This window comes from Xenopus tropicalis, chromosome 8 (genome assembly GCF_000004195.4).
Source record: "Xenopus tropicalis strain Nigerian chromosome 8, UCB_Xtro_10.0, whole genome shotgun sequence".
In the NCBI taxonomy this organism is placed as follows: Eukaryota; Metazoa; Chordata; class Amphibia; order Anura; family Pipidae; genus Xenopus; species Xenopus tropicalis.
The window spans coordinates 80,884,680-80,897,739 of record NC_030684.2 but is presented as its reverse complement, the minus strand read 5'-3'; the positions used below and the strand labels follow the sequence as shown (position 1 = coordinate 80,897,739).

At 42.1% G+C, this 13,060-nt stretch overlaps 1 protein-coding gene and 1 long non-coding RNA gene across 4 annotated transcripts in view; one reads left to right on the top strand and one right to left on the bottom strand.

The window, feature by feature from the left end:
* The window catches only part of pak4 (p21 protein (Cdc42/Rac)-activated kinase 4), a 34,122-nt gene extending 26,840 nt beyond the window's left edge, over positions 1-7,282 (bottom strand). Inside the window, exon 1 of one of the 3 annotated variants that reach the window (XM_018096079.2) lies at positions 6,801-7,282. In XM_018096079.2, coding sequence (XP_017951568.1) covers positions 6,801-6,807 — 7 coding nt within the window. In that variant the 5' untranslated portion in view covers positions 6,808-7,282. 3 annotated transcript variants of the gene reach the window in all.
* Positions 7,283-10,068: 2,786 nt separating this feature from the next.
* Positions 10,069-10,999, top strand: LOC116406718. Its single transcript, XR_004219770.1, has 2 exons — positions 10,069-10,283; positions 10,676-10,999. It is a non-coding gene; the product is annotated as an uncharacterized LOC116406718 (long non-coding RNA).
* The last annotated feature ends 2,061 nt before the right edge of the window (positions 11,000-13,060 follow it).

Genomic DNA, 13,060 nt, shown 5'->3' with positions numbered 1-13,060 from the left:
CTTAGCAACAATACAACTTCAACATTTGCTTTTCATATTTTAAGTCCATTAGAATGAAAAAAGCTTAATACCTCTGAGTTGCTACTGCTTACTGCATTTTGGTAAATGAACATTACTAACTCATGCTCAAAAATTACATGCTCATCTTAGGCTGTAAATGGCAGTGTGCTGGCAGGCAAGCTGTTTCATAAAGTCTAAGGGGCCCATTTACTTACTCACGAACGGGCCGAATGCGTCCGATTGCGTTTTTTTCGTAATGATCGGTATTTGGCGATTTTTCGGAAAATTATCGCGACTTTTTCGTTGCCATTCCGAATGTTGCGCAAAATCTGGCGATTTTTTCGTAGCGTTAAAACTTGCGCGAAAAGTCGCGCCTTTTTTGTTGCCATTCCGAAAGTTGCGCAAAATGTTGCGATTTTTTTCGTAGCGTTCGGATTCATTCAAGCTTCAGTATGGTGACTTTTCTTGAGCCAGGTTGGAGCTGCAGGGTGCCATTGAGTCCTATGGGAGGCTACCAAAATCATGCTAAGTCTGAAAGTTTCGCCCGCCGCTTACAAGCACTCAATACGAAAAAGTCGCGACAAGATACGATCGAATCATAATGGCTACGAAAAACTTGCGTTTTTTCGCTAAAATCGTATTGGTAACGAAAAAGTCGCGACAATTTCCGAAAAGTCGTAAAGGCGCCAAAAAAATCGCAAAAAATACGAAAAAGTCGCAAAATGTTCGTTTTCCAATCGGAATTTTTCCAATTCGGATTCAAATTCGTGTCTTAGTAAATCAGCCCCTAAGTCTTACAATTAGCCACAATCTGGATATTCCTTAAAGTTGGCCATGAGTGGGCAGATTTAAAGGATACGTAAGCCTTTAATTTTACTCTAAACAGCCTCCCACAATAACATGCAGTATTATTTTGTTTCTTGATTACAAGCATTTGAACTGCAGTTCTCTTTCTGACTTCCTTGTTTAGTGTGAAGCTCCACCTTCTTTTTCTTTCTGAGTACTCCTCTCTCAGACTATAAAGACCTCAAAGAGGTGCCTACTGGGCACACTCACTGCTTGTGCTCCAATTAATAGTTAATTAGGCATCTGCAGTAGGCCTCTAATTCCTTTTTGGCTATGTGTGCAAAAAAAATTCTTTTGTGCTTACATTTTAAACTTGTGTGTGCATTTTTTAAAAACTATGTGCTCAGGTCAAAATAAATAAAAAATGTGCATGTGCTGGACTCAAAATTTTTTGTGTGTGTACATCTTAGAGCATAAAATCCGGCTCACCTGGCTGTTTTATGTGGCCCTTGGTGAGTGTGTCTGACCATCCAGCCTGATCAATTTCCATTTTCCTCACATAGTAACTAAGACTAAGGGGTAGATTTATCATGCTGTGTAAAAAGTGGAGTGAAGCATTACCAGTAATGTTGCCAAAGGCATCCAATCAGTAATCAGATTTCAACAGTAGCAAAGCATCTATTGGCTGCTATGAGCAACATCACCGGTAATGTCTTACTCCACTTTTTACACATTGTGATAAATATACCCCTTAGTACCTTACTAAGTATATTAATAAAAAATTTGGCAAGCGACTTAGCCTGTGTTTTAGATTTCAGCTGGCTGTAATAAAGAAACAAAATAAATCTGTATGCAGGGAGAAAGGTAGGTTATTCTGGGGGCAGAAAAGAGTAATCTATTAGGGCGATGTAACCCAGAGTGATTCATTGCCCAGCAGGAGATTTCCTCTCCTGCAGGCAATGAAGTGCCCCACAATACCTGCCTCTCCACTTTCCATTCAATTGCTGCATGTAAAACAAATCACATGCCACAATCCCAGGTAACCACTCAAAAATGACTCCTTCCACATTTTTGTGATGGGGCAGGTATTGTCAGTATTCATCAGCAGCAGATCTCTCACAATAAACAAAACAGCACCCTGTGTGTGTCAGGGACCTTACCCAGCTGCCATGGGCCATGCCTTCTAAGTTAGAAGGAGGTTCCATTTTTAAAAAATGTCCAGTTGATTAAATTGACCACAGCCAGATTCAACCAGGTATTCCCAAACAAGTTACCCACCTGCCACACCCACTCTTTGGCAAGCTGGGTTCTGAGAATATGGTCTGTTGCATTTGGCTGGGACCTCCTGATTAAAGGAGAAGGAAAGGCTAAGTCACTTGGGGGTGCTCCCCCAAGTGACTGAAATCACTTACCTTGTACCCCGGGCTGGTGCCCCTGTTAGGAGAAAACTGCACAAGCTCAGGGTACCTTTAGCCGGCGCATGCGCATTAGAGTGAAAAGCCGACTTTGTTGTTAAATTCAGCTTTTCACTCTAATACACAAGCGCGCCAACACGGAAGAAGGAAGCACTCGCTGCTACCCCGGGCTAGTGCTGTCTCTCTTAACAGGGGCACCAGCCCGGGGTACAAGTTAAGCAATTAGTCACTTAGCCGTGCCTAAGATTTTAGGCTTTCCTTCTCCTTTAAACTGCCTACCTCCCCTGATGCATGGAAAAGGGAATAAGGGTGAAAACACACTGAGCTACTAGTAGCAGCGACTTTTTCACAGCTACTAAACTCCAGAAAATACACTGCCACAGACAATACTGAGAATTGCCTCTGTTAAAACACACATAGAGACAATTATCAGTAAATGATCAGCACTATTTTACAGGTAGCTGCTACTAGTAGCTCCATGTGACAGTTTTCTGTAGGTTGCTGCGTTTTATGCTCTATGTGCATCTCTTCATGTATTTCTTTTATATATCTAACGTGGAACAGTAGAGGCTAGTAGCTAGGCCAAAAATCTAAATTATCATATGTAGTGTTTATGGGAGCAACATTGTAACCAGATAAAAGATGCAATGGATTGTTTTAAAACAATAAAATAACACTACTAGTTACTAGTAGGTCTCCTATTAAGGCTAAGAATACTTAAAGGAGAAGGAAAGGCTAAGTCACTTGGGGGTGCCAAAATGTTAGGCATGCCCTACTTTTATCGCTTACCTTTTACCCAGGGTAGCTGCCAGCGCTTCCTCCTTCCTGTCTCGCCGCGCGCGCATGCGCAGTGTGTAAAAAGCCGAACTTTAACAGAGAAGCCGAACTTTAACAGAGAAGTTGGCTTTTCACTCTACTGCGCATGCGATTGTCCGGGACATTCAGCAGCAGCGCGAGTAGGAAGGAGGAAGCGCGCTCGACAGGTACCCCGGGCTGGTGCTGTTCTCTCCTAACAGGGGCACCAGCCCGGGGTAAAAGGTAGGCGATTTAAGTCACTTGGGGGTGCCTAACATTTTGGCACCCCCAAGTGACTTTGCCTTTCCTTCTCCTTTAAAGAGCATGTATTATGCAAAAATTGTTTCCTGCACTCAGGCTACCAAAGCTATGCATGATGCAGAAATAGGCAATCATTTACTTATGACCTTATAAGTAGAAACAAAGCAATAAGTAAGAACTTTCACTGACAAAATAAAAACATGGATTTGAATGTTAAATGTATTTGAATTGATTCAAAGCTAACCACTGTACCTACCACATGCTTGGGAAAAACAGGTGTAGGTATAGTATAATCACATACAACTGTAGTCTAATGACGCACTTGAAGTCTAGAAAAAGCCTGAAGCCAGCTGGACATTCATAGCACAATTTTTATAAACAACTAGAAAGTTTGGTCAGGAAAGGCTGGTCAGGTATTACCACCTTTCTAGTTTTCTGCTTGTTTGGGCCAAGAGAGAAGCAAAGAGAAGCTGCAGCTCCCTAAACCTCTGCATTTTATCAACAAATTTGCCAATGCATCATATTTACTAGGGCAACCACAAACCACACCATTGGTTCAATGGTAGTAGTTAAATTTTTTTGTTTTTTTTTATTTTTAATTGATCACCCTTAATTAAGCCTCTCCAATTGACCTTTAACCTTACCTTTCAAATAGTTGTCTAGTTGCAAAAAAATACCAAGTAATAGCAATTCCAAAGAGAGTTGTGCAAATAATAATTTAAATATTTCAAAACAGACAAATAATACAAACTGAAGACTAGCTGCATATTGTGTTAGAATGCATGGAGGCCACACTGTCGCCCCCCAGGCTTCCTGCTAAGCATCACTGCACAATGTAGCCCTAACATATCTAGAGGTGGTCTCTAGCTGAAGTCAATGTATAGAATACAGCAAATATAAATATAAGTAAAGGTATTAATACTGTGATGCCATGACTAATCTATTCTGATTATAAAATGAACACATAAATTAGGAAATGGAAAAATGGGGTGGATTTAAAGGTTTGTTTCATAGAAACTAAATCCAATAATCCTATTCTGTATAGCCAGCCTCATGGGCTTTTACAATGCTTGTGGCTTACTTACAAGAAAAAAAAAACAAAAAAAAAAACAGGAAATCAGGAATCTGAGAACAGATCTGTTTTACATATTACATGACTCCATTTAGTAATATAAACAAAACGAAGCAGGTACTCTTCAAGCCCTGGGTAAGGGGGTCACTGAGAGGGGAAGATGGAGAAGTTATGCAAGGAATGTAAAAAGAGACAGTGGGGCCATCTCCAAGAGGCCCCTCACACTTTGATAAATTGTAGCAGACAGTTATGGTTTGCATTGGCTTTGGAAAGGCTCAGTGTATCTCAATAAATAGTCAAATCTGACAACAAAAGCAAAACCTGAATAATAAAAACATAACGTATTACATATACATGCTTTTAAAGTCTGCAATGTAATTTTGTATAAAATCCAAGTTCTCAGCTATGGTGCCTGCAATTTGTCTCTGGAAAATTGCATTCTGCTGTTTCAGAGAGACAGATCACAACAGGTTTAATTAACTGGGAGCTTCACCACTCTCTTCCTCTTCTGGCAGTCAGTGCTTGACACTTTGATTAATTAGGCTTCTTATCTGGCCAATGGCCAATGCGTATAGGGCATTACAGAATTCTTAAGTACAATTACAATGGGGAACCTTCATAAGACCCCAGCTTTCCCCAACCTGTTTTAGTCAGATGCACTGCATATACAGTTTTTCTAAGAAGCCCGGCTTAGTTCCCACTTTACTGTCAGTCCCCCACCACTCTGGCAAAATAGAAAACTTTCTATAGGTCTATGCATTGTATTTGCAAAGCACAAATCTTTTTCTTAGGTCTTGTACCAGTCGAGATGTTTTTGCTCTCAACATATGGGGTACAGGACCAGTTATTCCGAATGCTCAGGAATACTTTCCAGATAAGGGATCTTTCCATAACTGGGATCTCCATACTTAAAGCCTACTAAAAATCATTTTAAGATTAAATAAAATGCGAGTGATTGGCTTAAAATAGTCTATGGGAGATGGCCTTCCTGTAATTCAGAGATTTCCTATAACTGTATAACAAAATGGCTAAATGTTTCTTATATACCATAGTTAAGTGGTTAGGGAGGTGTATACTGTAGGTCACCTAAGCCACTGGCAAATCAGCTTACACAGTAGAGATTTAAAATGGGATAATATACCAGCGCTAATGTAACTATTAACAGTGGACAGAAGATAAAAGCAAAGAGCATTCAAACCAATGTTTTAACATGAGCAGAGTCCTCTCAATGAAATCTCAGGAATGAAACCTGGAAAGCATCCAGAATCCATCCCCCATCACCATCACAACCAAAGCCTGTGATTTCTCACATGCCTCTCCAGCAGCAGCTCCACTGAGAATGTAGAATGCATTTAACACATTCAACTGCAGACATAGCACTCCCTAATCATTTTAGGCTTAGGTAAATTCATTTATATCGCATCCACTTTTTTCAGTTATGAGCTTACACCACTTATATGACATGTTACAAAAAGGCAAAGAAAAGCATCTATCACTAATATTGATACTTTAGGATTAAAAGACTGCAATGATTTTATACAACTATAAATTTGTTAAAAAAAACTTCCAAAACAAAATTTGCAAAAGAGCCCCACACAACACAGAAACCCCCATTATACCTACCACTGTAATCTGCTTTGCAAAGTATGAATAAATACCATTTTTATATACTCAAATCAAGCTGCAAAACAATACTTCTCATTCTGCATCATTTGAAATCCTGGCAGGGGGAGGAGGGACTAAAACATTAATATTACAAATTGTAACCACTCCTCCATCGCTTTCAGGCAGCATGCAGCAACTACATAACCCACAATGCATCACACTGTGACGTTCCTTTTCTTATTGACATCATGTGTGCAGGATATTGTGGATTTGGAGAATGCAGGCTGAGGGCAGTCGACTAATGTTTTTTCTTGAGTCTCAAAGTAGTCAGCCAAATCCACAGAACAACAGGGGGCTAGACTTAAGTAACTGTTCGAAACCATACAATTACATTAAAAATCATACAAAAGGCTGCATATTTTTTAATTGATGTATATTGCAAAGCTGCTTGTAATTATGTTTACTTTTCAAAAAGTTTAAGTTGTGTTTGGGTAGAGTTCCCCTTTAAAGGCTGGGGGTGCCACACAAATTGGTGGACTTCAAAGGTCTAAAAGCCAAAAAAACACTTATAGTCTGACTAAAGTAACTTAGCCATTTGTTTCAGCAATGCCTATTCTACTCAAAATAAGTCACAGGGCAAGTTCAGAAACAAAGGTATTTTTAAAAAAACACTAGTGTTTAAATACTGACCCCTGAAAGTCTGAGAGACAGAATAATAAACAAACAAAAACAGCAGCCCTCTATATGCTTCCACCAATGGCACTACTTCACAATGTACACAAAACACAGTAACATTTTTTTATTAAAACAATTAAAACTACACTCTCTAAATAACACCCATGTCCAGCTGCATTATACTTCTTTACCTTCCATTTAGCCAAAAAAATCCTCAATAAAACTCCTCTCCATGCAATGGACGCATTTTTGAAGAAAGGCGATAAGCGACTAACCCCTCAGTACGTGCGCGCCCCCGACGTCTCTCCTCCTCACAGGATATCCGGCTGTAACCCGGAAGTTTAGTTATCGCAGTGAAGAGGAGAATATGTTGCAGCGGGTAAGTTCACCCTCTCCTTCTCTTCTGGTCGCATGTTCTGTTGGAAGGCTGGGAGGGTTAGAGACATGCTGCTGGAACGGCTGGGAGGGGAGGGTTAGAGACATGCTGCTGGAACGGCTGGGAGGGGAGGGTTAGAGACATGCTGCTGGAACGGCTGGGAGGGGAGGGTTAGAGACATGCTGCTGGAACGGCTGGGAGGGGAGGGTTAGAGACATGCTGCTGGAACGGCTGGGAGGGGAGGGTTAGAGACATGCTGCTGGAACGGCTGGGAGGGGAGGGTTAGAGACATGCTGCTGGAACGGCTGGGAGGGGAGGGTTAGAGACATGCTACTGGAACGGCTGGGGGGGGGGTAGAGTTATGCTCGACTGGTGGTGGGGGAGACGCTGAGGAAATGAGTGGTGAAGTGAAGAACGCTGGGTTAGAAGTATGCAAAGGGACAGGGACTTTGTGGAAGACACACTTGGGCTGTGGGTGTTTGTTGAAGGGGAACACTGGGTGAGAGGTATGGGTTGTGATGGGCAGGGACTTTGTGGGAGGCATGCTGGGGGGATGGCTGCTGAAGGAAATACTGGGGGACAGTTGTGGGAATGGGCTTTGTGGGAGGCATGCTGGGGGGGTGGCTGCTGAAGGGAAATACTAAGGGACAGGTATGGGAATGGGCTTTGTGGGAGGCACGCTTGGGGGTTTCTGCTGAAGGAAAATGCTGGGGGACAGATATGGGAATGGGCTTTGTGGGAGGTCTGCTGTGGGGGATGGCTAGTGAAGGGAAATGCTGCGTGAGAGGTATGGGAATGGGCTTTATGAGAGGCACACTAAGGGGATGGCTGCTGAAGGGAAATGTTGGGGTACAGGTGTGGGAATGGGCTTTGTCGGAGGCATGCTGGGGGGGTGGCTGCTGAAAGGAAATGCTGGGGTACAGGTGTGGGAATGGGCTTTGTGGGAGGCAAGCTGGGGAGGTGGCTGCTGAAGGGAAAATGCGGGGGGACAGATATGGGAATGGGTTTTGTGGGAGGTACGCTGGGGGATGGCTGCTGAAGGGAAATGCTGGGGGACAGGTGTGGGAATGAGCTTTGTGGGAGGCATGCTGGGGGATCAGGAAACTGATAGAAATGATAAAAAAAGGGAAGCCTGAAGTTTGGCAAGGTGGGGGGAAGGCTGGTTGAGAAGAAAGGCATTGTGGAGGGGAACAGTATTGGGAATCCTGCCTTACTGAGAAGGGCATTGTGGTGGGGAAGCCTGACTGAGGGAAAGGCTCTAAAAATCATTATTTGGGATATATACCATAGGCAGATTTTCAATCTGCGCTGTCCTGGAAATCTTCTGTTCCTGCAAGCCCGTTCTGCTGTGCTCTGATTGGATCTTTCTTCTTGTGGATTCTCCAATCAGAGCACAGCTTTCCTGACAGACAGTAAAATTGACCAATCAAGGCACAGATGCAGACAGGGCTCGGGAGATATTACAAACTGAAGGCAGTGCAGAAATGAAGACTGAAAAGAAGAATCTGCAGGCTGTAAACTTTACCCGAGAACCAACTCTCAACTTTTGCTGCAAATTTCATTCCACTCCCACAGATACTATACAGTTCTAAAGGCTGAATAAATAGCTGACATTAAATTGTTTTTTGCCTGACCTGACATCTATAATAATTTATAATTATCACCTATCCTAACAGATGGAGGGTAAGTTAACTCTTTCCCCCTGAAAAAGCTCATTGTGCTTTTATATATCTGTTGTTGTTGTTTTTTGCACTTACTATTTTTTTTATTTTTGCCATTGTTTTGTTCATTTCTAGTTAGTTACAGTGGAGCCAATGTTGTGTATCAGTGCCAGGGCCTGAATATCTGCCATCTGTACCCACTGCATCTCACTGCATATAATGTGCTGGTTTTGTAAATACAGACTGCGTCTCACTGCATATAATGTGCCTGGGGTGTCAGTATCCACTGCCTTTCTTGCTATAAAACTAACGTAAACACATCTAAAGGGGTGGTTCACTTTTAAGTTAACTTTTAGTATGTTATTACATGACCTATTTCTAGCAACTTTGCAATAGGTCTTCCTATTAAATTTGTTTTATAGTTCTTGAATAATTTGCCTTTCTCTTCTGCCTCTTTCCAGATTTCAAATGAGGGCCAAAACTTATTGCTCAGCGAGGCTACAATTTTATTATTATTTTTTATTACTTATTTTTCCATGCAGCCCCCTTAACTATTCTTAAAATTAAAAATAAAAGAGGAACAATTGAAAACTGTCTCAGAATATCAGTCTACATTATATTAAAAGTGAATTTAAAGGTTGAACTACTCCTTTAAGCTAACTGATCACAAACACAAAAGTATGGAGAACCCCTCACATAAGTGCACGTATGAATACTTTAAAAAACATCCTAAGCATTTTAGGGTAAAAAAAAGCACCCCCACCCTCACTTTTGTACAGAATCCTTGGAAGTCAGTGGGAACGGCAAGAGGTAGTTGGGAGGTTAATTTTTTACACCAGCAGCGAATCCACTCACATTAGCAGCGAAGTCTCACATTAGCTTAAAGGAGAAGGAAAGGCTAAGTCACTTGGGGGTGCCAAAATGTTAAGCACCCCCAAGTGACTTAGATCGCTTACCTTGTACCCTGGGCTGGTGCCCCTGTTAGAAGAAAAAAGCACCAGCCCTGGGTACCTGTAGGAAGCGCTTCCTCCTTCCTCTCTCCTCTCCCGGCGAAATTCGCCGGCCGGCGCATGCGCAGTAGAGTAAAAAGCCGACTTTGTTTTTTAAGTTCGGCTTTTCACTCTACTGCGCATGTGCGCGACGCTACAGGAAGGAGGAAGCGCTTGCTGCAACCCTTGGCTGGTGCTGTTCTCTCCCTACAGGGGCACCAGCCCGGGGTATGAGGTGAGCGATCTAAGTCACTTGGGGGTGCTTTTCACTCTACTGCGCATGCGCGCGCAAGCGAAATGGTAGGAGGAAGCGCTCGCTGCTACCCCGGGCTGGTGCTGTTCTCTTCGTACAGGGGCACCAGCCCGGGGTAAAAGGTAAGCGATCTAAGTCACTTGGGGGTGCCTAACATTTTGGCACCCCCAAGTGACTTAGCCTTTCCTTCTCCTTTAAGGTCAGTCTATGTACAGTCCATCTTTAGCCTCCCCAAACAAAAAAGTCACCCTCTACCTATGATATTGTCAGTGAATATTGTGCAATTTTTCTGTTATTATTATCTTTATATACTCATTCATTTTTTTTAGATTGTGGCATCAAATAAGCTAATTATGTTGATTGAGAATCACCCAGAATCACAAAGAACAAACATGGTCAGTATATACTTATCTAAATCTATATATATATATGCTTATTGTTAAAAATTATTTTCAGCACTGATTCAGGCCACTTGTTCTAATTTGTTTTACAGAAAGCTTAACATATTGTAATGCTCACTATTACCGACACTAGTTTTGCATAATTCTGGCATTCCATCTTGATATACGGTTCATAAAGTAGATATTTTTGCCCATTATTAATGCTGTTGTATGCCACAGCTGCTACAGATATTATACTTCATTCCCACCAACCCCTACTCTAGCAGAGTTAGCACATTCACTCACACCCCATCAGTTTTGTCAAGACCCACTTTGTGTGCACTTCGTAGTTTAGTGAATAGCAGATACTTTGAAACAGATTCCTCCTTTTTGTACATCTGAATTAGATCAGACTAACCTGTGTGTTGGGACAACTACATGGTGTAGATCCAGGAATTGCATGCAGCTATCAAATGTCAACAAGATGGTTGCATCTGCCATAGCAGAAAATGTATGAGAAAATGTCTAAAAAAAAAAAAAACCTATCTTGAATTTTTGCTGACCTTTTGGAACCTGCAAGGCCCCACAAATGAAATTAGCAGCAAAAACAGGTAAGTTCAAATTAATTCTATAGCTACTCTAATATTTAAAATGGTAATTAGATAAAGGATAAAGGATGATTTTTCATTGCTGGTTGTTTTTTTTTAAATAAATAAAACACCACACAAACATCACTTGTCTTTGTTTTTCTTTTATGACGCTGTGACACCACAACACCGGTTTCATAAACATAGGTAAACATATTTACAGAAATATTATTACAGTATCTGTAAAGCACCAATTAGGAGCCAACCACAGGTCTAGGGTCAACTATTAGTATTAGTGCATGGAGTGGGGAGGCCAGGGGTCTCTTGTTACTATTTCTGCGTAGAGTAGGGGGGGGGGGGCACAGGAGGTCAGGGGTCGACTATTACTACTAGTGCATAGAGCAGTCTGGAGTCTGCTATTTGTATTTGCGCATGGAGCGGGAAGGGACACTGGTCGTTGTCTAACTACTATAATTGTTAGTGCATCAGTTATTTTTATAGAGTGCAAAGAGCAGGGGGCTTCAGTGCTAGTTATTTTTAGAAAGTGCATAGAGTGGGGCTTATAGAGGGTTTGGTCACTGGTCTTGGGGTCTGTTTCTATCAGTTTTATTACAAAAGAGAGCAATTTGTTCCTTATAATACTCAAGTTTCATTAAGTACAGTGGAACACATCAAACATCAGTAAGCAACAAATGTAGATCATGACATTCATTTATACAGATATCAATTTATGTATTATAAAGAATAAGGAACCCTCTGTAGTAAAAGCAGTTTGTGCAGCAGAGCAGGGGGCCGCAGGACTAGGGTCTACTTTAATTATTAGTGAATAGAGCGGGGGGGCCCACTGTTCTGGGGTCTAACTACTATAATTATTAGTGCATAGAGTGTGGAGGTCAGGGGTTGACTATTACTACTAATGCATAGAGTGGGGGGCTTATAAAGTGTCTGGGGTCTGCTATATGTATTAGCACGGTGGGGGGCACTGGTCTGGGGTCTACTATAATTATTAGTGCATAGAGTGGGGGGGCACAGGAGGTCAGGGGTCGACTATTACTACTAGTGCATAGTGCGGTGGGCTTCAGTTATTAACTACAGCTTGTTCCAGCCTGGTTCAAAATGGTTCTGGGCTGAAACATTAGCACCAAAGGGGTAATAGTTTTTTATTCGGTCCGATGAATAAGTAGCTCAATAATGTAAAGGGTTAAATTACTTTGGGCCACAAATTTCAACCCATATATTTGCAAGCATGGGTGCCCCGCATTCAGTCATTGCCCCCACCGCGTAATGACAACCGACAGGGGCAAGAGAAGGGAGCGCAGGCTAGGGGTAGGCAGGAGAGATTCCTGCCTGGTGCCCCCTAATAATTGCACCCTAGGCAGGTGCCTCTTCTGCTTTCCCCTAGTTCCGGCCCTGCCCGCATTGTATGCAGCATGTTCTGGCCTGACCCAAAAAGGTTCTGTCCAGGAAATGTGGCATCAAAGTGGGCATCTTTGTAATTATGCATATTTGAATAAGTAACTGATGCTGAAGGGGTTAAATGACCTTGGGCCACTGATTACAACCCATATATTTGCAGGCATGGGTGCCCCAAACCATATGCAATGATGTTCACTTTGATGCCACATTTCCTGCCCAGAAGCTTTTTGGGCCAGGCCAGAACACTGCATACAATGTGGGGCACCCATGCCTGCTAATATATCAGTTGCAATTTGTGGCACAAGGTCATTAAACCCCTGTAACTTATTCAAATAGGAAGAATTGCAAGGATGCCCACTGTGATGGCACTTTTTCAGGCCAGGCCCAAATGGCATGCATACAATGTGGGGCACCCCTGCCTGCAAATATATGGGTTGAAATCAGTGGCCCAAAGCCCTTTAACCCTTTAAATCAGTTGCTTATTCATTGGACCGAATAAGAAACTATTACCCTTTTGGTGACAGTTTCTCTGCCCAGAACCATTTGGGGCCAGACTGGAACAAACTATAGTTTGTGTTGGGCAAATCTGTCAATCAATGTGAAATTTTAAATCTCTGGCCCAAGGTCATTTATTTATTTTTTTTAAAATACCAGTTACTTATTCACTGACTGAATAAGAAACCAACTTCGAGGCATGAATTGAACTGGCTGAATGAGAAACCAACTTCAACGCCATCAAAAAACCCTAAATATACTCTGGCTTCACTATAACAGACTGAGTCATAACAG